Genomic DNA, 27,833 nt, shown 5'->3' with positions numbered 1-27,833 from the left:
CTTTTAGGAACTTCATCTCACATATATCTATCATATACGTATACTACTTAAAGAACACATCCAGTGAGGACTAACTAACAGAGTATTAAGGAAGATTAAAAAAAAAAAACAAGTTTGAAATTACCTATATTTTATTTATTTTTTAAAGATTTATTTAATTATTTATTTGACAGAAAGATGACAAGCAGGCAGAGAGAGAGGAGGATGCACGCTCCCTGCTGAGCAGAGATCCCAATGCGGGGCTCGATCCCAGGACCCTGAGATCATGACCTGAGCCGAAGGCAGAGGCTTAACCCACTGAGCCACCCAGGCGCCCCAGAAACTACCTATATTTTAATCAGCTTGTGCTACTATAACAAAATATAATAGACTAGGCTTCTTAATCAACAAAAATTTATTATCACAGTTCTGGAGGCTGGAAGTCCAAGGCCACTGTGCCAGCCAACTGTTTCCTGGTGAGTTCAGCCTCCTTCTTGCTGTGTATTCCTACTGCCTTTGCTTCAGCTGTATGAAAATGCAGAGGACATATCTCCCTTCCCCTTCTAATAAAGCCATCAATCCTACTGGTGTAGGACCTTACCCCATGACCTCATTTAACCTTAATTCTTCCTAAAAGCCCGATATCCAAATACAGCATATGAATTTGAGATTTCGTGGGGAGACACTATTTGGTCCACAGCACTGCCCAAATCACGCTGTGAAACTGATTGTTCATTCTAGTAGACACATCACTGCTGCTACCCACAGCCACATACTCTACAGCCTATACTACAAGTCCCACTGACTTCCAACAGAGACACCATTTTTCGCTGCTTCTGGATCATGGATTATCTATAACCACCTCGCCAAATGTATTCCTTGAGGCATCTGTTCCTTCACGTCAGTAGCTTCTGCATCAAACCTGGCCTTACTACACTAGATTTATGGGGCTTGGGTGGCCTAGGTGCAAGGAATTCTGAGAAAGTGAATTTCTGGTTTTTTACCTGGGAAGGCTGGAAATCATGAAGTTCAGAATCTCCTAACATAGGAAGTATTTCAAAGGTACATGATACCCCAAAAAGAACGACAAATGTCCACTCCATTACCTGAATAGCAGAAGGCAGAGGGAAATGCCACAGCAAATATGAGTAAATGCCAGGGAATTTCTTTTAGAACTGATTATTGACCTATTTATTTCTTACATTACCCTCTGTTTAAAAATCTTACTGGCACAGGTTGTTTTAATCAGACTATCTTCCTTGTACCTAATCTGTGGTTTCATTCTATAATGGCTAATATCAAGATCAACAACAACAGGCAAAACTCCCATGAATCGAACACAAAAAATCCGTAGGCATCAAACTCAGGACTTAATATAGATTGTAATCATTTGTTTGTAACAATCATGCTGAGCAGGAGATGCCATATTTTTTTTCTTTGATTTTACAGATGGGGAAACTGAAGATCCAAGGTCCAATAGGGGGCCCAAGCCACAAAGTTGCAAAGTCCACATGTTATATCTGTTATTTTGGAGCTCATTATTTTAATGACAATGCTCTTCTGCCTCTCACTGGACTATTAAACTATTAATAAACCCTCCTGAGATCCTAGGATTTTCCAAATCTAAGCTCCACTCAAGGGGCCAACTCTAGTAAATGTAACTGAGTCCTCTAGATAACTACTGAGAATTACATTTCATTAGGTAATCGAGTTTCTAAATATGGAATATCAATTTTGACATATATATAAATAGCTACTTAGTTATAAAGAAACTATCTAAGTGTAAGGTTACCCACGAGGGATTAGCAAAAAAGCAATATGTGGCTTTATTTTGGGGAAATCATATATCAGTCTATTTTAAAAAATAATAAAGTAGCGAGCACTGATTGTTTCGTCTCTTCACAAACCTTCCCTCTTCTGGGAAGAATGTCATCCTTCTAATCGGGAACTGTGTCTTTCCTGTCCCAAGTATATAGTTCCACTCAGGCTGCCAATCTTAGCCCCTCGTTCATCGATCGCCTGCAGGGGCTGATGCAAATTGGGCCAGATCCTAGCCATCTTCCCTAGCATTTGTCAGATTATAATTTAGGGAAGAGGGGCAGTCTCATGTCAAATTTTAGACTGAAATGCTGGTAATCACCTTCCCTCTGTCAGGGGAAGTATACCAAAATAAGCAAACAAAGCTACCTCACTGTTAGAAGCAGAGGACAGAGGAGACAGAGAAATGTGACAGACAGAAGCTAGGGGAACTTGTTGACCTGGAAGGCTTTGGACCTCTGTGTCGCTTCTGATTTGTACTCAGGAACACTGCTCTTTAGACTCAGGTTTCTGTCATTTGTAACCAAAACACATTTGCATGGAATGTATAATAATGCAACAACGTATTTTAGAGGAATTCAAGTCCAAAATCAGGAAAGATATTCTCACCAGGCCATAAATTAGTAAGTAGGTTCTTTTTATACATTGATAACTGAAACGTTCACTGTCTAAAGAACGCATATCATATCAAAAAAAGGATTTAAATAAAGTTCCTTATTTTTTTTTCCTGCTGAAAATAAAATTTAGCAATAATCCAATATTATTTGAATTATCAGCTCTTTATAGGAATAGTATCTCCTGAATAGTTAGGACTAAACATACTCAAGATCTGCCCTTGATCCAGGCCCCCTTCCATTCCTGTCTTGGAAGGGACACAGAGACATTTAATCATAGAAAGCTCCACAGGCAAGATCTGATCTCTACTTCTGTGCCTTGAAGTGCAAATGCCTGCCTCTCACTATTATTCCCACGAAAACTGGCAATGCTGATTTCCATGCCCAGCTCCTTTTTCATTTGAGACACTGAAGTCTTCCTCTTCTCTACCAGAGCTCTGAACCATGTACAAACCTCCTCATGTTCTCATGACATGAGCTAAATGAAGACATCCCATAGTCTGTTCTAGTCCATGCTTACAGTTGGCATAATTTATATTCTAATTACACAGCAATCTAAGACTTCATGTCTGTATTGATCAGTATAATACAGGTTTTTCGTACAACAAACTATAGAAGCTTAATAATTATTTCCTCCTTAATTATTCAATCTATACAGTGGGTCAAGGATCGTCCCCTTGCAGCCAAGTCATATGAAACAAGACTGCTGCCAGGAGAAGAGGAAATAGGAAGGGGGACCCCAGCTGGAACTGTCCTATCCAGGTGACCAGGGATGACATATATCCTTCTACTCTCATTTCATTGGTCAGAACTAATCACTTGGTCTCCATTTGAGTGTAGGGAAGTTGGAAAATACATAGGAGCACATGAATATACAGTGAGCAAAATGATTTCTGCTACCTTATACCGTATTTTCTAGGAAAACGCTAGCGATATCTATGTTCATGGATTAAAAAAAAAAAAAATCACAGTGTGGTTACAAAAGATGCATAGCCTGTCTACTTGCATGGAATTATCCAAGTGAACTTTGGGACTTTATAAAACTAAGGTGAAAACCCTAGCTAGATCTCAGTCACAGAATGGAATGAACTTTTTTTTTTTTTTTTTTTTTTTTTTTTTTTTGGTGGCTGCTAAGAGACAGTACTGTATGAATTATTTTTTAGTAGGTCCCTTCATTCAGCAAAATATTTAGAACACAAAGCAAAATAATATAGTGAGCTTTGATTTAAAAAAGAATAGAAAAACACGCATTGTATATTATGACCACTGACCTCCCATGCCCAGAATCTTTTGCTTCTTGGCCTCCAGTAGAAAAAGACTGAGTGATCTGATGCTTGGTCCCCTAGGTAAAGTATTCCATTATAAAACCATCGCCCTTACCTCAGTACAGTTGGCAGTCACATAAGACAGAAGAGTGTGTTACCATGGAGACAAAGCCAACTCCTCCCTCCAGAATGGCTGATTCTTCTAAGTCATAACAGATATTACCAGAAAAATAACATGAGGTACTCACAGAGATTGGCAGCCCCAAATCTGTATTCAGTAATTGTGTAGCTAAGCAGGTTCACATTATCTTTCGATAGAGTAACAAAGACAAACACTATACTAAAAGATAATCCTATATAACCACTGTTTAAAAAATAAATCCCTATATCCATCTTAAACAATGTGTTAAGTTTAATTTGTAATATGTTTTCTACCTCTACTTAGTGCTTTATTAATGGAGTGACCACTGTGTTTGACTTATCTGCTGAAATTCACTAGAACTCCAGGAGACCATATGGATGACCAGATGGGTTGCTGTAATCTAATGTCATTATTCTAAGGATGAAGTAAGAGATAAACATAATTTGCATTCTTTTCCATCCTTCCTGCATACCTTTTATTAGCTTCATTTTTAATTCAGACATCAGAAGGGAAGGTAATATCTTGCTACCAAGGCTCAGATGCCAACTAATTACTACAAGAGACTCCAGTCCTGACATCACGGGCCAGGCCTCAGAACACACTTCATCTTACCCAGTGACCCCACCACGGTGATTAATAGGTTGAGTGCTAAGCCCTAATGAGTGTGTCAGATCTTAGATGTTCTCTAGGCTAACGTAATTAGCGTTATGTTGAACAGAGTATTTCGGTTACTTGGTAGACAGCCTCATTAAACTTCATACTAAACTCTATGCCTTTTCACCTTATGGTCTTTGAATTTATTTTATAATCATCAACCTAAAAGGCCTCTATAAATAGAGATCTTTCAAATATTAAAGGATGATTTAAATATTTTTAAATCAATTATTGATCTTCTTCTACAACAGCAAATCCCTATGTTGTACATGAAGTGTTTTTCACGGATGCTTGCTGAAATGCAAGTTTTGGGACTCCACCAAGAGAAATTCTGCTAAAAGGGGGTTTGGGAGGAATCCCACAACTATGCATTTTTAATAAGAGACACATGATTCAGAAGCAGGAAGTTTGGGGACCATATTTGAAAAAACACTACCACTTTGGTAATAGGACCAATATCTGTGTCTCAGATTAATTGAAACTATTAGATTTTTTTGTTCTAAATAGTTATTATGTTTCTGAAAAAAATTATCTGCATCCATATAAGGGGGACTATTTTCATATTGATATTACAATTTTAAATGTACCAACTATTTCTTTATTTTTTTTAAGATTTTTATTTTTATTTTTTTTTTGACAGAGAAAGAGAGATCACAAGTAGGCAGAGCAGCAGGCAGAGTGAGAGGGGGAAGCAGGCTCCCCACTGAGCAGAGAGCCCGATGTGGGGCTTGATCCCAGGACTCTGAGATCATGACCTGAGCTGAAGGTAGAGGCCTTAACCCACTGAGCCACCCAGGCACCCCTCAACTACTTCTTATTAAAAGATTAAAACCAAGTATCAAGAGAAGACACCAATGTTATTTGCAACAAACCATAAAGTATAATGAGTTCTCCATTAACCAGTGGATATGGCAGGTAATAACATTTCTATCCTGCAGGCCACAGGCCTGGGATTGCTTTTCCACTTTCAAGGGAAAGACCACAGTGTAGCAGATCCTCTGCAAATACTGACTTTTCCATGGCCAGAGACAATAAAGAAAATGTCTCAGTTCTGACGACTAAGATGCTAAGCAATATTCCAGCGACTTAGTGGATCTCACCTAGATATCACCATCAATTACTACACAAGTATCTTCATGTGTCCAGCATTTGTTTTCTTTTTTTTTTTTTTTTTTTTTTTTTTTTTTTTTTTTCCCCCTTTTATTAATTTTTTCAGCGTAACAGTATTCATTCTTTTTGCACAACACCCAGTGCTCCATGCAAAACGTGCCCTCCCCATCACCCACCACCTGTTCCCCCAACCTCCCACCCCTGACCCTTCAAAACCCTCAGGTTGTTTTTCAGAGTCCATAGTCTCTTATGGTTCGCCTCCCCTCCCCAGCATTTGTTTTCTTGAAACAAGTAGAAAATTCCTACTGATCTTGGGAAAGATTTTTTCATCTATTACCCTAAACATTTTAAGGTATTTTTTTCCTGAATTGATAACTACTTATTTAACCAAACTACATTTTTTTTTTTTTTAAGTAGGCTCCATGCCCAGCATGGAGCCCAACACAGAGCTTAAACTCATGACCGTGAGCTGAGATCAGAGTCAAGCCAAACGAATTGAGTCATCCAGGCACCCCCAAACTACCATTTTTTTGATGAGCTTCAAAAGTGTTCTGTTTTGTGCTTTTTATTTATTTGCAAGAAAAAGAGAGAGAGAGTGAGAACAGAGGGAATGAGCAGAGAGAGAAACAAGCAGACTCTGAGCTGAGCATAGAGCCCAAGGCAAGGCTCCATCGTAAGACCCTGACACTGTGACCTGAGCTGAAATCAAGAGTCAGACACTTAACAAACTGAGCTACTCAGGCACCCCTCTTTTGTGTTTTTTTAAATATGTATTTTTAAAATATGTATAATATATATACATATATGTATAATATATACACATATATTATATACATACATATATACACACATAATATGTATATTATATATGTATATACATATGTTATACATATATGTATAATATACACATATATGTATGTATATTAAAATAGGAAATAAGGACATGAATAAATTGAAAAATTATTTAATAATAAATACATATTATAGGCATTTACACATTATAATTTGATACTGAGATTTAATAGTTTGAGAAAAGAAATTATATCATTCTTCATTCTAAACCTTTCCGTAGATCCAGCCAGAGAGTGGAAGCTATCATATGACCATGGCAAGTCTACAAATATATCCTACTTTCATTGGATGAAGAATGATTGCTGGGGTATCAGGCTCTGTCTGAGACTTACCGGATGCAATCCTACTCTATTTCTTCCTCTAGGAATCCTGTGTTTTCCAGCAAACCTGGCTCCCATCTTTACGTAGAGCAGCACAAGTATTCTGACCAGTAGAATCCGTGCAGAAATGTTGTTTACCCTTTCCAGGCCTGGCCCCCAAAATATCCCACATGATCTTCCATGTTATTTGTGTTCATTTTCTGCCTAGCCAAGAGGAGCAGATTTTGGAAACACCACAAAGTCTCATGTGATGGCACAGCCACCAGATGAAACATTGAGCAATAAAACTTGTATTCCTTTGAGGTATTGGGACTTTGAGGTTATTTGCTTTAAACTAATAAAGTCAATTAAGACTTAACTTAATGAAAAAGTTATACAAATTTTTCTCTTGCTTATGAGTTATCAACTACTTATTCAACATAAAATTATGACTGCATAGGTCAAATTCAGTAGACTTCTATGAATTCACTAGAGGAACCTGTTTCAGTTGTACTTAAAAGGCGGGTAACTACGTAATTTAACATTAGTACATTTTGGAGCTCAGGACAGAGTGACTTGTATGTTGTTTTAGTAATACATTATTAAATAAACACCTAACCCTTCCCATAAAGGAACAAAACCAGTTATACAGTATCTATTATTTCTATATCATTAGAAATAACACAGTTAGAATCCTTAAAGCAATGTCCAAAGGAGATACTCAGAGTGTGTTTTAGAAGCAGAATTTTTCATTGATACATTCAAACAGCATTTTAAAGACACCTTTTAGTAGTGGAACAAAAAATGCATCCATTTAACCTAACTGAAAAGGGTAAAGGAGACATATTAGATTAATGTAACATTGCCAACATATAGAAAGTAGAAAAACACATACCAATATGCAAGTGCATGTGCACACACACGCACACACACACAGGATCATTGGAGGACCACATTTTCACCATAGAGAGAGAGTATCCGTAGATTATTATGTCACTGACAAATGACCTTGGTGGGGGTTGCACCTGAATTCGGTCTCTAGAAGCCTGGCCTAGATCTGGCTCTATCACTTTCTAGATGTAAAGAGGTAGATATGAGAAAGGGAGAAGAGCACATGACTCAATATTTTGAGTCTTGATTTCTATCAGCCACTATGAGCTGTTTGTCTTGGGAAACTATTTTATGTCTCTATTTCTTCAATTATAGAATGGAGATAAAATAATACTTAAGCAGTGTTAAGAGGATTAAATTGTATGACACAGTCTCTTATGGTTCGCCTCCCCTCCCCAATGTCCATAGCCCGCTCCCCCTCTCCCAATCCCACCTCCCCCCAGCAACCCCCAGTTTGTTTTGTGAGATTAAGAGTCATTTATGGTTTGTCTCCCTCCCAATCCCATCTTGTTTCATTTATTCTTATCCTATCCCCCTAACCCCCCATGTTGCTTCTCCATGTCCTCATATCAATAAATATTGGATATTATTGTTATTGGTATATCCCTATCACTATGAACCATATTATCCCCAACTGTAAGGTAAGAAATTGTGCTAGATGATTTGTATAATTTCTTCCAATGCTTATATTCCGAGTCTACACCTGTCTCCTAAAGTCAAATATCCATTTGAAAAATGAAAACTCTAAAAACCAAAATATTTTACATAATGACTTTTTAAAATGTAGAGACCATCTGGTCTGCTGTTTAAATTGATTTCAAGAAAATAAATGACATAAATATGCACTAATAATTCCAATTATTTTAAACATTCAAAAGTGATACGGTTCTTTGATTTGTTCTCCCTCATGAATCTTACCCTCATCTGAACATGAAAAGTAACAAGATAATTGTCAGGCAACCATTTACATTTAGAAATGTCATATTTAGAGCTGCCTGGGTGGCACAGGCAGTTAAGTGTCCAACTCCTGACTTCGGCTCAGGTTCAGATCTCAGGGTCTTGGGATCAAGCCCCACATTAGGTCTGCAATCAGTGGGGGGTTGGTTTTCCATCTCCTTCAACCTCTCGATCCATTCTCTCTCTCTCTCTTTCTCCTAAAGTAAGTAAATCTTTTTTAAAAATGTTATATTTAAAGAGTACTACAGAAATAAGGAATTATTTTGATCCCACAAACTGGAATGGATCCAGAATGTACATGATAACTCTCCATTTCTGCAGCTGCAGGCTTACAGATCGTCAGCAAATGGAGTCTCTTTTTCATCAGGAAGAAAGCATTTCTACCCATGGTAACGATGGGAGGAAATGATACGCTAACACTGTGGTGTAGACTTTATTCCATTCTTAAACAGAAAGGTGCCTCCTTTGGAAATTCCATAATTTAGTAAACATTACTTTGTTCAAATAAATCCTCATTCTTTAATAAATACTCTAGTAATACTAAAGAATGAAATGAATAGGTCAAAATGCAGAATCGTTAAATTATTAAAAATTCATTTGGGATTATATTTTTGGTAGGTTTTAAATGACTAAAACACAAAACAGGGCTATAATATACCAAGACACTACATGTAGAGCACTGTGGCACCGAAGCATTGTTTTCTGAATCTGAAATTCCCTTTATTCCCAGAAACCTTACCTCCTGCGTACATAACAGCCAGCATAATGGATGATATCCAGGCTATTTCACTGTAAGTAGTATTGAATATTTGCTGAATTTCTTTGAAGAACACTGTGACAGCTTTGGGGAATGCATATGAAAATCCAATGGAGATAAAAGATGCTCCAACCACTACCCAGCCCCAGCCTCCGTCAGGAGGTGGGTACAGGGGGGGACCTACTGGTGGTGGCATTTCTGCTCCTCTGTTCGAGACTCAAGTCACCTATTTAGAAAAGATGAAATAACAGTTTAAACCTATTTCCATTTTCAGATATTACTCTTGATAGTCACCAAAATATTTTACAGTTATAAGTATCTAATTTCTCATGAATATTTTTTAACTCTTATACTCAGAAAATTAACCAAAAAATGGAATGAGGTATGTCACTTTGTTATGGGCTAAAAATTGAAAGCATTTAATTTGCTTATGGAAATAAAAACTACTCAACAATTACTCAAAGAATTCAGATCTGTACTGAAGTACCAACCCAAAAATAAAAGCTATCTCTATCCGAATTCTAAGCATAATAAAAATGGAGCTGTCATCACTTAAAAACAGAATACTTTCTTAATCCAAAATATTTAAGATTTTCTTTACAAAGTTTAAAACGGACCACGTATTGAATCTTATAGATTTTAAATAATAGTAGATTTTTTAATTATTAGAAATATTAGATTAGAAATAATTTATAATTTTTCTACTTTTAATAATTGAGAATACTTTAAAAATAGTTCAGCATAGACCTATTTTCTAGACCCTTAGCACTAGAAGTTTTATGGTTTTAATGAATTAATTTTACTGCACTTCTCAAAATGGCGTTACTTATTATTTAATGAATGATATATTTTATGCATTTTTCATAGCAATGAGTCTTCCAAACAAATAGACGGTGTGTTATCGTTTGTTAAAAGAAAGGACTTCCTCTTTGAATATGCCTAAGAACACAACTGCTAGCTTTGTGGCATAAGAGCATGCATTCTCCTGAGGAAGCAAGGATCACAGATAGCTTCACACAACTGAAATTAAATTAAAAACATCTTGGTTCCCTAACATCAATGTTTCTTTGTGCAGTAATGCTGTTTGCTTAGCTTTTAGCTATAACGGCCAGCATTTTTCAGTATCTTCTTCCTACTACTCTCATTTTATTTGTAAATATGTTTCAACTGGGAAAAAAAAACCCAACAATTTTCTATTGGTAAAATAATGTTGGAAATAAGTTAATAAAATCTAATTTTGCCACATGTTTTCAGAAAACCCACCAAAAAACTACACATATATCTATGAAAACAGAGACAGGGTTAATATTTGTTTACTGTTAAATTATATCAAGGGTATTTTCAGAAACCTTCTATATGCACTTTTTAGATTTAAATATTCTCTACATTAAACTTTTCTAATTTGTCCATAGTTATAGGACAATAGTCCATAGTTAAGGACTTGGCTTTCAGAAATTCATAGAGGAAAAATGATAAAAATGAAATTTAAAATAGAGAAGTTCTCTGCAATTTTCCTGTTTGCATAAAAGAACATCTCTTTCATTATCAATTCATGGCTTTAAACTACTGTAGCTTTTATCACATCTGCTATTGTAAACACTTAGAAATACAACTGGATGATTTTCTTCTCAGTCACTTCAACAAAAATTTTTCTAAATAATCTTAAAAACATTATTTAAATATCATCATATCAATATGGAGATTGAAAGGTACTAATATTCAAATCATGTTATGAATATGAACACTGAAATTTATTAATGAGATAGGTTGATATTGGGATTTCTATTGAGTGGACAGGCATCTGTGTTCATAGTTCAAAACTGAAGGACCTTAAAAAATATGTGATTGAGCTTTTTTTTTTCGCCTTAATCCTCCTCTTTTTTTGTATGGTTTTTTTCACCAGTTTATCTCTGTATGTGATATTTTGTATCTGTTTCCAGCATATTGACTTAAGTATAACTGCATATTCCAGGTTAAGAGTCATTACTCATGCCTTTTCACTTCTCTATCTCCTAGCTATTTAGATTTTTTTCATATAAATTGATATCTTATGATCTCCTAGCTAAAATAATTATAGAGTGGAGTCTAACCAATTAACTCTTAAAAAATTTCACTTCCAAGATTACCACCTGTTCATTATTAAACAACTCTTGGTTTGATCAGTAGTCAAGATCCAATTCATACACACTCACTGGTGTGATGTTATTCTCCTGTGCACTACTCTGTAATATTTTCCACAACTAATACCTGTGGTGTCTCTTTCCTTTTATTTATGGAAATAATCAAGAAAAGCAGGAATTAAAAGTGTAATTTTACCTGTTGATAGATGCCAACTTGAACAGATATTTTTGGATTATCTGTGGAATTTTAAGTCTACTCACTGTTCCTTGAAGTGATATGTGAAGGCAATGCAAAGGGAGAGAGGTAGAGCAGACTCTTGATTATCTAAAGGAAAAACAAAAAAAAAACAAAAAAACAAAGCTTACATGTATAATTGAGTTCCATAAGCCCTATTAGGCCACTAGCTTTAATTTATCCCAGGATATTGTGACCATGTTTTAATAATTAGAAAAATTTCTTTGCCAATCCACTGATAGAACTGCTAATGTATGAACAAAACGATCAAACATATGCATGAGAAAAGAATTGTAAGTATAAAATGAAGAAATAGGTTTTTAAAAAATAAATAACATTAGATTTCACATTTACCATTATGGAGAAGGAAATTTATTTATTTATTGGCATTCATTAGCTGTCCCTCAAATAATTTCCTACACTCATTTAAATAATTTGCAATTCAGTTAAAGAAACTATCCATTGACAATGGAAACAGAAAGTTCAAAAGAGAATTATTAGAAATATTATCAAACAAACTGAGGGTTTGGGGGCTGTGTTGGGGGAGTGGGGTAGCCAGGTGATGAGTATTAAGGAGGGCATGGTTTGTAATGAGCACTGGGTGTTACGTGCAAATAATGAATCACTGAACACTACATCAAAACTAGTGATATACTGTATGGTGGCTAACTTAATAATAATTTTAGAAGAAATATTGTCAATAATATGTCTCACAATGAGACAGACTAGTTATGAAAAGGACTAAAAGCATTTTAGGGATCTTCTGATTTAGAATTAAAACTTCCTAATCAGATCTGGGTGATAGATATATTCAAAATCCCAGATACATCAAATACTTTCATTTCAACTAAAATCTTGTGCTGAATACATAGAAGCTAGTACTTAGAGTTTGTTTAGGTTGGACATTCCTTTGCCCAGATTAAAGCTGAGAAAAAATCAACTCTGAACTAAATAACCAGTTCCTGCTTTGCATGTAGGGCAATGTATCCTAAAGTGTTGAAAAAAGCAATGCAGCCACTGGGCTAACTGAGATTTGAATGAAAGGATGAGGAGAGGCTGTGATCTATTTGCCAAGTCAGTGAGAAACTGAGAGTTGGGACTAGAATGATAGGGAATTATAAAGTCATGAATAAAATCTGAGAAATGGGTAAGACTGAAATTAAAGGTTTCTTAAAAGATTTATTTATTTTAGAAAGAGAGAGAGAAACAGGAGTGGGGAGAGGGGCACAGGGAGAAGGAGAGAATCTCAAGCAGACTCCCTGCTGAGCATGGAGCCCCATCCAAGTTTCCATCCCAGGACCCTGAGGTCATGACCTCAGCTGAAACCAAGATTCGGACACTTAACCAACTGAGCCACCCAGGCATTCCTGAAATTAAAATTTTAACTAATGCTCAGAATAAAGAGTTTATGCTAAATCGGTCTCCTAGGTCTGGGGTTATAGCGATGAGGAGAAACATCTGTTCTGGTCTTACCAGGAGTCCTGGGAGCCTTTTTAAGCCGGGTAATTCAGGGATGGCAGCCCCATCCGACTATGCATAACACATAACCAGCTCTTCCGAATGCAGAAAACCCTTTTACGTTTTGAGGAAATACATTTTCTGTCCATGTCCTCTGGCAGAGAGAGCTGCCCTGAGTTCAGGGCAAAGCCTCAGAGGATAGCCTGAGGCATTTCTGAAAATTGGGCTCTGACCTTCCAGTCTACACTTAATTATCATCATGCTTTATAGAGGTCAGCATAGAGGCCACAACAAGAGATCTTGACAAGTCCACATTCTAAATGCTCTCCAACATTTCTACAAACCTTTCATAGTGCTTTAACCTGACTAGTCTATTTTCTTAAAGAAAGACCAACACATATCCATGGCTTTTTTCCAACAAAATGGCCCCAAATCCTAGAAGTTATAACTTCCTGCGTGGTAGTTACATTAATTTATTTTACATCCCTGTCCCTACCTCTATTAAGCTATCATATTTTAATACATGTTTATGCAAATATATTCATATGGCCCAAATAATGGTCTTTAGTTTTAAAAACGAAAAGCTGTGTTTTAGAATTGTGTCCTACTTAAAAAAAAAAAAAAAACAGTAGAAGATCAACAGTCCTTAAGAATATGGGAAAGTGGGGCGCCTGGGTGGCTCAGTGGGTTAAAGCCTCTGCTTTCAGCTCAGGTCATGATCTCAGGGTTCTGGGATCGAGCCCCACATCGGGCTCTCTGCTCTGCGGACAGCCTGCTTCCTCCTCTCTCTCTGCCTGCCTCTCTGCCTCCTTGTGATCTCTGTCTGTCAAATAAATAAATAAAAAATCTTAAAAAAAAAAAAAAAGTGGGGCACCTGGGTGGCTCAGTGGATTAAGCCGCTGCCTTCGGCTCAGGTCATGATCTCAGGGTCCTGGGATCGAGCCCCGCATCGGGCTCTCTGCTCCACAGGGAGCCTGCTTCCTCCTCTCTCTCTGCCTGCCTCTCTGCCTACTTGTGATCTCTCTCTGTCAAATAAATAAATAAAATCTTAAAAAAAAAAAAAAAAAGAATATGGGAAAGTTCTCCTTTAATTCGGGAAAGCAACTATTTTGGAGATTGCTTCCGAAATTCCAAGGAGGCATAAAGTTTATTGGACCCTCCAAAAGCTGTGTTAATTACTACAGTTAGAAGTTGGACTGTACTCTCAGCTAATTTGGTTTCTTGGCAGTTTGCATATATGCAACTTGTTTCATGGTAACTTTTACTTATAACAGGATGCACACACACACAAAAAAAACAATGCTTAACTTTTTCCAAAAATTCAATTAATTATAATAATCCCATGAATGAAGAGGAAGTGATGTTTTTAGTCATATTTAGAGATGAGGGCATAAAGAATCAGAGGTGCAAAGTGATTTTTCCAAACTGTAATGTCCAGTATGTGATTAAATTCATACTGTGACAGTATTTTTGTTAGGCCCATTGTTACTGACACCACTTTAACACAGCACCTTAGAGACTGCTCTTTCTGCATACAAATATACTCCTTCAGTTTTATTTCCAATGGTGAATTTCCCAATTTCAATTCTTGCACATATCCTTGCCTTTCCTGTCCATTGGAATTCAAATATTTGTCCTTTGAAATTCTGAATCTCAACTATCCTTCAAAGTCTTTATAAATTCATCATTATTTCAGCTTATTTACATCTATGCTGTCTATAGTTTTTTTGAGTATATGGACTATAATATATCACTGTCATTGACACAAGGGTGACTTAATGACTACTGAAAACATTTGTCTATTTCAAGTGTTTTTAAAAAACTTACATGGTGGGATGTGGTGAAGCCCCAAACCTTGCCTTATCTTCTAGAAATCAATATGGGTTGATTAAACAAAGGAGAGGAAGAGGTAGCACAAAGAAATAATAAAACTATTAGTGATGATCAATGGTTAGACTCTAGTGTTATATTTAAGGTCTTTTCTCATTTAGTTGTACAGACTATCAGAATTTCCTTTATAGACTTTGTGAATGATTATTTCTTCAACAACCCAAATCTAAATCAGGATGAATCAATTTTATGAACCTTTATCAATAGTCAAAACCATCCAGAAGTTTATATTTCAAAATATAGTCCAGAAATAGTGCACTCAGCAAACTAAGTTCCAAATTAAATCAATGGATATTAGGAGACTACTGACTTCGTTGTAAATTAATCTAGGTACCCTATAGATAAAGCATGACTTGTTCTTCACATCCTACCTATAAAGTGGCTGTGTTTTCACCTAAAGGAATTACTATGTTCCTTGAAGAATAATGAACTAATCTTTATGCTTTTTGTTTCCTTTTTCTTATACAAAAGGATAGAGTAGTATCAAATTAATGTACAATGTTTCAGTTTAGATGACAACCCACCCAATTTTGTAACAGGAATTAAACCAAACCAAATCTTCTCTTTTCCAACAGATAACTGAATTAAAATTGGAATCTAATCCTGAGAGGTTATTTTATTCTTCCTCATGGACCATGTTTTAAATCCAATAGACTGATTTACTTTGACAACTAGACAAGAGACATATCAATAGTGCATGGCCCACAAAATGTCAGTAACACGAAACCTATTTTTAGATGTGAACTACTGCTGTAGTTAAAAGGACTCTGAGAATGCTAATTGATAATAAAGCTCAAACTAACTAAAGATGTTTTTATAATGGGCAAATTAAAAAAAAATGTCAGCACATATTTATAAGGAATTGGAAATGGACATCTCATTGCAAACAATTCCTGATTTCTAGTAATATATTTTAAGAAGTGTGTAAAAGCAGTTGTTGTGGGCTGAACAGGGGCCCTGGAAATGATATGTCCGGGTCCTAATCCCTAGAACCTGCAATATATCTTACATGGTCCCAGAAACTGAGTGCCTGTGCTCCCTCAAAATTCGTATGTTGATAAGTAATCTCCAGTTGCAAGGTATTTGAAGGGAGGGCCTTTAGGAGGCAATTAGGTCAGCAGGGTGAAGCCCTCATGAATGGGATTAGTGCCGTTATAATGAGGCCCCAGGGAGTCCCTTACTCCCTCTGCCAGTGAAGACACAGTGAAAAATGGCTGTCTATGGGGACACCTGGGGGCTGAGTCAGTTAAACATCTGCCTTCAACTCAGGTCATGATCCCAAGGTCCTGGGATGGAGCCCTGCATTAGGCTTCCTGCTCAGCGGGGAGCCTGCTCCTCCTTCTACCTGCCACTCCCCCTGCTTGTGGTCTCTTCTCTCTGACAAATAATAAACAAAATCTTTTTTTAAGAATTAAAGGAAAAAACTACAAACCCATGTTAAAAAAAAAAAAAGAAAAGAAAAGAGGGGCGCCTGGGTGGCTCAGTGGGTTAAAGCCTCTGCTTCGTCTCAGATCATGATCCCAGGGTCCTAGGATGGAGCCCTGCATCGGGCTCCCTGCTCAGCAGGGAGCCTGCTTCCTCCTCTCTCTGCCTGCCTCTCTGCCTACTTGTGATCTCTGCCTATCAAATAAATATATAAACTCTTAAAAAAAAAAGAAAAATAAAGAAAGAAAGGAAAAGAAAAGAAAAGGAAAGAAGAGGAGAGGAGAGGAGTGAGGTGAAGTGAGGCGCAGTGAGGCGAGGTGAGGCTGTCTATGAACTAGGAAAGGGCTCAAGCCAAACACTGAATCTGCTGGCACTTTGATCTTAGACTTAGCCTCCAGAACTATGAGAAATAAATTTCTGTTATTATAAGCTACCTAGTGTTGGTATATTGTTTCAGCAGCCTTAACAGACTAAGATAAAAATTGGTACTTGGAAGGGGATGTTGTCATAACAAACACCTAAAAATGTGAAAGTGGCTTTGAAACTGTGTAGTGGGTAGAAGCTGGACCAGTTTTGAGGGGCATGTGAGAAAAAGGCATTACTATAAAAGGATTATTAAGGATGATTCTGGTGGCAGCCAATTAAGAGGAGACTAAAAAAAGCCTGAGTCTTCTTCAAGAATACCAAAGTTAATCCTGAATAGCATGTTTGTAGAAATATGGAGGGTAAAGGCCATTCTGCTGAGGTCTGATGGAAATCAGGCACATATTACTAGACAGCGAGGGAAAGGCAATCCTTGTTACAAAGGGGCTAAGATCTTGGCTGTCTTCTACCCTGAGGAAAGGGCTGTCCCAAGAATCCTGAGAGTGTTCTCGATAACTGTGAGAGCTACAAAGACGAGACCATAGCCAGTGGGTCCAGAAGGCAGAGCATCCAATGAGAGAAGATTATTCTTGATCTTTAAATTTAATGTTGTTTGCTCTGAAGATTTAATATTGGGTTTTAGACTTACTTGGAACCCCTTTCTTCTTTCCTATTCTTCCTTTTTGGAATGGGAATATCTATCCTATGCCTGTCTCACCAATACATTTTGGAAGATTTCACAGGTTCATAGCTAGAGAAGAATTTGCCTCGGGATGAATCATACCTTGAGTCACAACCATATCTGATTTTGAGATTTAGATGAGACTTTGGGCTTTAGACTTCCGGGTTGATGCTGTATCCTCCTAAAATTCATCTAACCTAATCTCCAATATGATATTTGGAGGTGGGGCCTGTGAGAGGTAAGTAGGTCATGAGAGGAGCCCTCAAGAGTAAGATCAATGTTCTTATGAAAGAGGCCCATGAAATTTCCCTTACCCCTTCTGCCATGTGAGGGCACAAGAAGACAACCGTCCATGAACCAGGATGCTGGTTCCCACCAGACACAGAACTTGCTGCCACCTTCACCTTGGGCCTCTCAACCTCCAGAAAGCCACTCTGCCAATGGTATTTTGGTACAGCAGCCCCAACAGACTAAGGCTTACGGCAAAAGAGGTGACTGAGTTAAAGATCTTGAAAGAGGAGCTGATCCTAAACTATCCAGGTGGTCCCTAAAGGCAATCACAGGTATATTTATAAGGGAGAGGCAGAGGGGGTTTAAAGACAGACACACGGAAGAGAAGACACAGAGGAGGCACTGATATGAAAACGGAGGCAGAGCATGAAGCCACACACCCACAAACCAATCTTCTATGTACATGTGAAAAGCTATTAACAGCTGGTGCCTTTGGAAAGAGGTGACATATAATTCATGAGTTTTTGAAATGTCTAAATGTTCAATAATAAGTATATCTTAGCTTTCTATTAATCTTTAAACAAATGCCCAACACAAAACTTTAGAATGCAAATATATATTCCCTTATGTATGAGTTTGGCTGTGAGTTGTAACAGATCTGTTCATATTACATATAGAATTTTCATGTCTTTTTTTTTCTAATGCTTTTTTTCCTGTTAGCTAAATTTTAATCATACTACAGTAAAAAGAAATTGGCCCCTGTTTCTAAACTTTACATAGTAGTTTTCACGGTGTGGTCCTAGTTGAGGAGCATAAGCATTACATGGTAACTTGGTAGACACCTAAATTCTAGGGCACCAACTCAGATCTGCTGGAGGAAAACCCTTCAAGTGAGCCTCAGCAAACCCCATTCAGCAAATCCCCCAGGTGATTCGGCTGCGCTGCAATATTTGAAAATTGCTGGTGAGGCTCTTTCTCTAACACACCCACAAGAACTGGCTATAGTGGTTGTAGTAAACTATCTGTAGTTCTTGAGCCATCATGATGTTTCACCACTGCATATCACACCTGCTATTTCTTCCCCTGGAAGTGTTCTTCACCACTATCTTTCTCCATCTGGCTCACTCCTCTCTATAATTTAAGATACAGAGAGACCTCAGCTCCCTTACCGGTGAAGTCTGGCTGTAACCCCAATCCTATCTCCCTGTGCATACGTTTACCTTAACACATATATCACATTATATCTATATATATATCTATATCTATCTATCTATCTATATCTATATCTATATCTATATCTATATATCACACCTCCTTGGCACTCTCCCCTATTCTTGAGGACAGAATTATCTCATTTAACTTTATTTTTTTCTAAAGATTTTATTTATTCATCTGACAGACAGAGATCACAAGTAGGCAGAGAAGCAGGCAGAGAGAGAGGAGGAAGCAGGCTTCCCGCTGAGCAGAGAGCCCGATGCGGGGCTCTATCCCAGGACTCTGGGATCATGACCTGAGCCAAAGGCAGAGGCTTTAACCCACTGAGCCACCCAGGTGCCCCTCATTTAACTTTATTATCAGAACCTGGGAGGTGTTCGATAAACATCTTCAAAGGAACGACAGTGAAAGAGAAATGAGTGTCTTGGAAATAAGAATTGTTACCACTTAAGAATTAGCATACAGCCCTGCAGTACAGGGGGGAAAAAAAAGTTAAACACCCTTGTGTCTGAAGTCAAAACTCCCTGAATTCTAACCTCTATCCCACCATATTTGAGATGTGACATTTAATCTTAAGTTTTCACTACTGTAAAATGAGAATTTTAACAGTGATTATCACACAAACTTAGTGATCAATTAAGCATTCAACAAAGCCTTAGTAATTATTAGAATTATTATCCAATAGCCTTAAAAGTCTGCAATCTAGTTTGTTTGGATAAGAGGAGTTGTGCCAAACTTTTAAATATGTTTTCATGTCTAAAGAAAAACTTACTTGAGTATTTTACCAGTTAGCATGTTTATAGTCTTCTCTTCTCTCCCAGAGCCATTAAATATGTACAGCTCCATCCTTAGGGAGGATGGCAATTGATCTCTGTGTGCCCCTCCTTTCTTTAAAGGAGGGGCACACAGTTTTCTATCTACAGTTTTCAAAGCCACAGAATCCTTTCTAGGAGCAAAGTCTTACTCAGACTCCTAGTACCCAAACCTGTTACTCTGGGAAATGAGGGGTGGCCTGGGGTGGGGGAGTCATAAAGATCCTAGATCTCTATCTATTATCATTTCCACTCCTTCCCTGAAATGGTCCCTAAGTTTTCTCTTAAAATGCTTAGAATTGGAGCATATTTGGAGCATAGCTGGAAAGCCATTTAGATTATCTTTCTCACCTTTCATATTCAGTGACATTCTCTGCTCAACCTGGAAAAAGAACAGAATTATCTCTAACAGATTTTGGGCCTTCCATTTCGCATTCAAAGATTTTCTGGTGTTTGTTTCTTTCCTCAATTTGAAAAGAAGGTAATAAACTGGCACTGGGGAAGGGGTGTTAAAAAAAAAAAAAAAAATCCCTGGATTTTTCTAGGAAGATTACAGGGCCAGAGAATACCTTTCTCACTTTTCTATTAAAAAGGCCGTTTCAAAAATCAAGAAAAAGTCCATAAGATCTCATGCTACCAATTAAGAGATTCAGAAATATGCTAGAATCTGCTAGAGGTTTCTTTAAAATACAATACCACTGGGGCCAGGATTAAGAATTAGTGCCAAAGCAAGGTGAATCAACCTGGCCAGAGGCATGAAGTAATATGGTCTTTCATTTCACCAAGATTAACTTGGTGTCTACTGAGTCCCCTGCCCACCAGGTGGCTGAAGCTTCCTGTGAAGCACTGCTCTTTCTCGAATCCTGAATATATTTCGTTCCATCTATGACATATCTCTTTGTCACCTGATGCCTTGTCAGCGTAGTTTCACGATTCTAAAACCCCTGCTTCCTCTCTCCCTTGAGTAATCATGTTTATAGTATGGGGAAACTAAAGACAACCTAATGCACAAACTTGGGAAGTGGTTGACTATTATTACTGTTACTCACTTGATAGACTGTTATACATTTATTAAATGATAATTATGAAAATTGTGTAATAACGGGAAATATTTATTATATGATGGTCAGTGAAAAAAGAATGATATAAACTTATATGACAGCAAAATTCAAACATGTGACAAAAGAGATGCATTAAAAAAATACATACAGGGTGCCTGAGTGGCTCAGTCGGTAAGCATCCGACTCTTGATCTCAGCTCAGGTTTTGATCTTAAGGTCATGAGTCCAAGCCCTGCATTGAGCATGGAGCCTACTTTTAAAAATAAATAAATAAATATATATATATATATATATATATATATATATATATATATAGGCCGTAGTCTTAGCATGAGGTTTGTAGGGGAAAAATATGTATTTTTTAAATTATACTAATTTGGATTAATACTTACTATAATATCTTAATATATAAAATAACTTAATCTTATATATTTAATAATTTGCCCCAATTTGGGAGTTTATGTCTGCTTTGAAGAATAGGTTAATTCATCTACAGCCAATTCAAATATGATCATTGTAAGTAATACAGTGAAATTGGAAGCTCTATTTTTAAAGATCTTACCTCCGTTTTTGTTTCCTTTTGTCTGTTTTATATTGTTTTGTTTTTACCTAAATGAAATTATGAGACTTTTCTCTACGTTGTAAGGAAAATACCCAAAGATGGTCTCCATGCATCAATTTAGATATAAATTACATTTGCTGATTACCAATTACTCATATAAATAACATTTGTTGTTGTCTCTTTAAAGTAAACATCACTGATTAAGACACCTGACATTCTGACATGTATTTTTTTCTATTGTATTTAGTAGCTATTGTCTCCATTTTGCAGACAATAAAACTGAAATTCAATCATGCCGAGCATCTATTTTTGAGACTATTTGCAGCAGTGATTTCACTCTAGGACAAGGCTCTCACAGAGTTAAGAACTGTACACTTCCTTCCATCTTCATGTTACTCTGCAATCACGGACCACTGGCAGTGTTCATATTGATGCCCTTGCTCCACTCTACTAGATATTATGTGTTCCAATCCTTGCTTTGCTTATAGTCACTTGCCTAGGATTTCTGCTCTCCCCCCATTTCAGCTGTGTTCTTCCCCAGAGACTTCAGGAGACACTCAACTAGTTGGTAATTGCCAAAACAGGAAGAGGAAACAAAAGCTAGAGCCCACAGAAAATCAACTATACAGTGGATTCAGGGAAATGGTATCAGTAGCCAAGATTATGAAATTTAGAAGGGAAGGGCTATGGAACTCTTAGGAACCTAATTAAGTTGTCAGTTGTTTCTTCTGCTATACACTTACGAGTGAATTCAATTGACAATTGCATTTTTTATTCGTCAGTATCTGTCCTGGTCTTCCCATCTTTGCCATGCTTCCTGAAGGCAAAATATATTCCCTTCCCACTAACTTTGGACACGCTTTGTCAATGGGATATAAATCAATAAAGTTTAGGCCATATCCGAGAGTCACTTTAAAGTATCTTTGCATGTTTTGACTCTACACCTATAGCTTTTACCTTCTAATACGAAAACATGTCCCTAGATCTATGAAAATGAGAATATGTTTGAAGCTCAACCAAGAGCCAACCAGAGCTATACTTGACCCATAGCATGACCTGTATCAAGTAGCATGAGTAAGAAATGATGTCTATTGTAAGCCTTAAGATATTACAGCTATTTGATAGAACAACAAAATCTGAGGTGATGTGTATAAACCAAAATCCTAACATGCGTGGCAATGGCTCAGGGATGGGCAGATGGTTGAGAGCACCCCGTTAGAAGAGATTAGAAAAATGACAACTTCTGTTAGGCAGAGACAAAATATTTGGTAAAATTATTTGTCTGTGGTATCTTGGAAGGTGGAAAATGCACACAATGAAATTGGGGTTTTGGGACAAGAGATTTGGATAAAGAATGTTGGTAGCATGAAGTGATTTTAATTAGCTACATTTAGTAAACACTAGCAGAGGTAATAAGGTCATTAATAGATTTTATCTGTTTGCAAGCAGGGATGAAAAGGAAGAAGGGACAATCCCTATATTACTGGGACTTGCAGGATTGTAGGCCACACTTTCCCCATTTTTAGCCTGGCAAAAGATTTTCAAATTAACATACTTTCTCAGTGCAAAAACTGAATCCAAAGGTCACAAAGGCAGAGGAAAAGACCAAACCAAGGGTGTAGCCTTAGTACTTTTTCTTAAAATCTCTTACAGGCTTAAGTCAGACACCAGTAAATTCTTTCAGTTAAAAAAAAGTTGGGAGTAAGGGTGGAGAAGATATAAATAGTGCTTTAGAAGGTCTAGTAAACTTAAATTGTCTATAAGTGTATTTAGAGAGGCATAGCTTACAAGGAACTGAGAGTGTTCTTATTTACACTAACTAGAATCAAATAATGTAAAAAATATTTTTTAAAGGCTTTATTATAAAATGTACTACAAGCCTAAATAGAAGGAAAGAGTGTCTGTTGGACACATAAAATGACGAAGTGATTACAATGACTCTTATGTCCTGTATCTTGCTTTATACGACATACAGAGGTGTAGCACTGGAAAATTCAAATACATACATCACCATAAATGTCACCAAAGTGCTGTCACCCTTTGAGCAAGTGGCAGTCACACTGGCTCTTAGTTTCCTTATTTGTAAAAAGACAGCATGATTAAGTGTTCTCTGAGGTTGATTTCTATTTGATTCTATGACACTAAAACAGTTCTATTTGATAAACTTTCTTAGCATGGGAAATACAAATGTCTGTCCTTCTCTGGAAAAATGTTACCTCCATTCAAAAATTAAGTAATGAACAGATAGATGTTATTTGAGCAAATTTTCCAAGATTCTAAAAACTATGAGGTGAATGAGAAAAATTCTTTTGAAAAAATCCTGTCAGAATTCCATTACATAAAGGGATTGGTCAGTGTGCTTAATTATAAGACTCTCCCAAAGGCCAAGTATTAGCTCCTTAAGGGTGCTTAGGATTTTATTCAATTCCCATACCACAATTTAAATTCCATAAAAGTTATTATATGAGATCCTCAGAGGACCTAGTATGTATTTGAATGGTTTTTCATTATCAAGGTTAAAATAGCAAAGCATATTTCCATGTTCTGTTAAATCGGGACAGTTTGGCTCAATGTTGCAAATAAATCAATGAAGATATTTTTCCAAGACAGAATGAAAACAGTATCTTGAACATTATATATTCAAAGTATTTTAAAGAACTACATAATATTTCAACTCATATGCTATATATTTTTAGTTCCCATGTTTGCCCATTTCTATATCCTTAAATAATTATACTATACAACTACCAAACAGGAATCATGTCATCATATGTCATTCAGTAAAAATATCATGTTCGATGGGATTTTAAATAGTCACTAAAGATACCATTAATAATGCATAAGAATTGACTATTTACAAACACCAAAAAGTACTCCTCTTGTCAAACTTATATATAAATTTTATGACACTGACATCAGTGGGGACCGTTAACTGCAGTCATTTCTTACAAAAGATCAATAAAATCTAGCTGAAATAGGAGGCAGAACTGAAAGTGATTAGTTTCATCCCACTTTATGACATTCTCAAGATTCACTACGAAGATCTTCTCTAAGGAAGCCTCACTGTGAAGCTCCCCAGAATTCACAATTTCAAGCCCTCCTAGTTAGAATCCGATGTTATTGTTATGTGATATGCGCTGAACACTGATAATGAAGTTGGCGTTGACTGGAACAAAAATGAACCCAAAGTTAAATATAACCTAGATGAGAGCTACAGGAGCCGCTGAAAATAAATCAATTGGTTCGATCCTGCTTGTCACTTCTAGAAGGTCACCAGAAAGAGGTATCGTCCCAAATGCAGAGAAAAGAAAATCAGCTCATTCCCTTCTCCTTTCCTCTCGTTACTAGTCAAGACTGTGAATCCCACAAAAATACAGAAACAAACAAATGCAGTCCTCTGAGAACAGATGACATACTTTGACATACTTGCACCAAACCAAGTTAGAAGGAACAAAATTATTAGAACCTTTTCATCTTTGCACACTGTATCCATCCCCCCCCCCCCCCTTACCTTTCTCCTCTAGGCTAGGAGGCTTCCCTCTCTCAGGTTTGGCTGCCACTTGACCACTTGACCGGGGAAGATACTGATAATTCCAAACAATGTAATCCTAATTTATTTTCTCTACCTCTTAATCATTTTATGGGTTTATTTCCATCTTGTCCTTCTCTCATAGATCCTGGCATCTACCTATCCTCTCAGAGCAGAGAATCTTCTGCCTTACTGGGTCCCATTCTATTCCAGGTAATTCGCTCATATTTGCCCAGGCCAGGAAAGAGCTGTCTGTTCCTTGCCTCGAGGATTCCTTTACATTTCTTCTGCTTTACCATAGAATGCTAAGTTTCCTCTGACTTTTTGTTTGCCAGTCCCACACATGCCAGTCTGACTGATAGCAAGACAAGCAGCTGGGGTAGGAACTTGGAGCTGTAATCCTTTCTCACTAGAACTTCCCAAACCTGGGAACAGCAGGAAGGAGATTCCTAGCTTTTCCCCCACTGCAAACAAATGTTCCTTCCTGTTCTGTTCTAGACAAGAACATATCCTTTTCTCTCATGCTAATTCACTTACTTATCATTGTTAATGAAGTCTCTCTAGCCTTTCTAAGGGATTTGGCCCCAATAAATTTCACACTTTCACCTTTGTTTTAAATTTTTAATGTATTGGTGTTTCCTGGTCTTTCCTTTAGCCTACAAAATGTGTTTATCTCCTCAAGCCTAAAAAGAACTGGAAAATGGGGCACCTGGATGGCTCAGTCTGTTAAGCATTTGCCTTAGGCTCAGGTTATGATTCCAGGCTCCTGGAATGAGCCAGCACTGGGTTCCCTGCAGGGAGTCTTCCTCTGTTCCTCCCTTTGTCGCCTCCCTCCCCCAATCTGCCTGCTTGGGCTTACTCTCTCGCTCTCACTCTCTCTCTCTCAAATAAATAAATAAATAAAATCTTAAAAAAAAAAAAAAAAAAAAAGAATAGGAAAGCATGACCTTCTCTAGTTACTGGTTCTTTTTTCCTGTGCCGTCATTATATTTCTCTCATCTTCACTTCAAAACTTCATTCAAGGACCTTCTTTCCTTATAACATCTACTTTCTCACCACCTACTCATAATTCTTTGCTTGGAAATTTTCAATTGCAAGCTTCACTGAATAAATTTTTTCTTGAAAATGAGCTATGACTTCCTAATCTCCAAAACCATTGTGGCTCACCTCATTAGAATTTTCTATGGTATTTAACAATACTTAATTGTATTTTGTACTTGACTTTGGCTTCTATCTCACTATCTCACTATACCTCCTTCTTTGCCTAATTTCCTCTTTAGGTCCAGTGTATGTGGATTTTCATAAAGTCTATATTGTTGATTCTCTCTTCCCTTTACCTACTCTCCATAATACTGTCTACCTCTGTAAATTCAGTTACTGCTTTTATACGTGGTGTGTTCCAATTCTCTATCTTTTGTAGCAGTGTTTTTCCTAAGTTGTAATTCTTTATTTCTTACTACTTCCTACACATTTCAAAAGGATACCCCACTGAAATGTTAAATTCCCCTGTCTGTTAACTGTATTAACAGTTCCTAGGCTGAAAAACCCTAAATCCTCTCTTCTGCATGCATAATTTTCTTTAATAATTTTCTTGAATGCATCTTTCTTTCCATTTCTCTTTTGCTCACCATGGCTCACACCCCTATTCATCTCACACTGTCCCCTAAGGAACTGTCTCATCTTCAGTATCCCATGCTTGCCTCCTACACCTCTCCACACATCAAGCCTCCCTTTGATGCACTGAGCAGGATTAGTCTCCCAACAGTATCCTCAGATTGGGTTACTCCATCGCCCAAAAACTTCAATGGCACTGCAGAGTCTTGAATTCAAGGCACTGCAAAATTTGACTATACCAAATCTTTCCTGTTCATTTTTACCATTTTCCATGTTTTAAATTGCATAATACTCTATCAGGAAACACCTATCCCCAAAGGACATTTACAGACATTACATGGATATAAGTAATCAGGTAGAGTTGAGGAATTCTCTGCTAAATGCTGTACTTATTTCACAATTTTTCAAAGTATTCACTGTATTAATATACATTTCAATATGCTTTTGTAATAGGGCAAAAAACTGCAGACTTGGGGCGCCTGGGTGGCTCAGTGGGTTAAGCCACTGCCTTCGGCTCAGGTCATGATCTCAGGGTCCTGGGATCAAGTCCCACATCGGGCTCTCTGCTCGGCAGGGAGCCTGCTTCCCTCTCTCTCTGCCTGCCTCTCTGCCTACCTGTGATCTCTCTCTCTCACTGTCAAATAAAATAAAAAAAACAAAACAAAACAAAACAAAAAAAACTCCAGACTTGATTTAGTGCAGGGAGTGTTTATTTTTCCCCCAAGAAATCTACCATACCTTCATTTACCCAACCCTCCTACATGGTCACATGAAGAAATAACACCCATTCTTCCATACAAATGCCATTTAATATAATATAATAACATATACATAATATATTAAGATAATAACCAATGCCTCTTAATATAAAATCATTTAATATAAAATCATGAAAGTCTGTCTAATAATTTTATGAGAAAGGAAAATCTACCTTCTCTAAACTTTCAAAGCTATTTGATTATACCAAACTGTATTTTATTTTTGAAATTATTCATGTCTATCTTCCATCCTGGACTGCATTTTGAGACCATGAACCATGAATAAATCATATTTATATTCTCTATAGTACCTACCACAGTAACCTCAGACTGAGTAAATAACTTCATTCCAGGATATATAAGACTTGATACTATTTTTTAAAATAGTACTTCACTTCTTTTAGCACTTTAGGATGAAGAAATTTATGTACATTGTTATATAAACCAGCACTTAGAAACAATATAATAATCCTAACATGGCGTTTGTTACCCATACAATCCTAAAATAGCCACTGGTGTCAGAATCATTGCAGATAATGAC

General features: G+C 37.0%; 1 protein-coding gene across 6 annotated transcripts in view; it reads right to left on the bottom strand.

The window, feature by feature from the left end:
• The window catches only part of SLC16A7 (solute carrier family 16 member 7), a 185,454-nt gene that overhangs the window by 79,136 nt on the left and 78,485 nt on the right, over positions 1 to 27,833 (bottom strand). For 5 of the 6 annotated variants that reach the window (XM_046011628.1, XM_046011629.1, XM_046011630.1 and 2 more), the window contains 2 exons: positions 11,655 to 11,783; positions 9,321 to 9,564 (listed from right to left, as the gene is read on the bottom strand). In XM_046011628.1, coding sequence (XP_045867584.1) covers positions 9,321 to 9,534 — 214 coding nt within the window. In that variant the 5' untranslated portion in view covers positions 9,535 to 9,564; positions 11,655 to 11,783. The remainder of the gene's footprint in view (positions 1 to 9,320; positions 9,565 to 11,654; positions 11,784 to 27,833) is intronic. The other variant, XM_046011631.1, reaches the window with a different exon arrangement.

This window comes from Meles meles, chromosome 7, assembly GCF_922984935.1.
Source record: "Meles meles chromosome 7, mMelMel3.1 paternal haplotype, whole genome shotgun sequence".
Taxonomy (NCBI): domain Eukaryota; kingdom Metazoa; phylum Chordata; class Mammalia; order Carnivora; family Mustelidae; genus Meles; species Meles meles.
The sequence above is the reverse complement of the archived record's forward strand: the minus strand, read 5'-3'. Positions and strand labels throughout refer to the sequence as shown.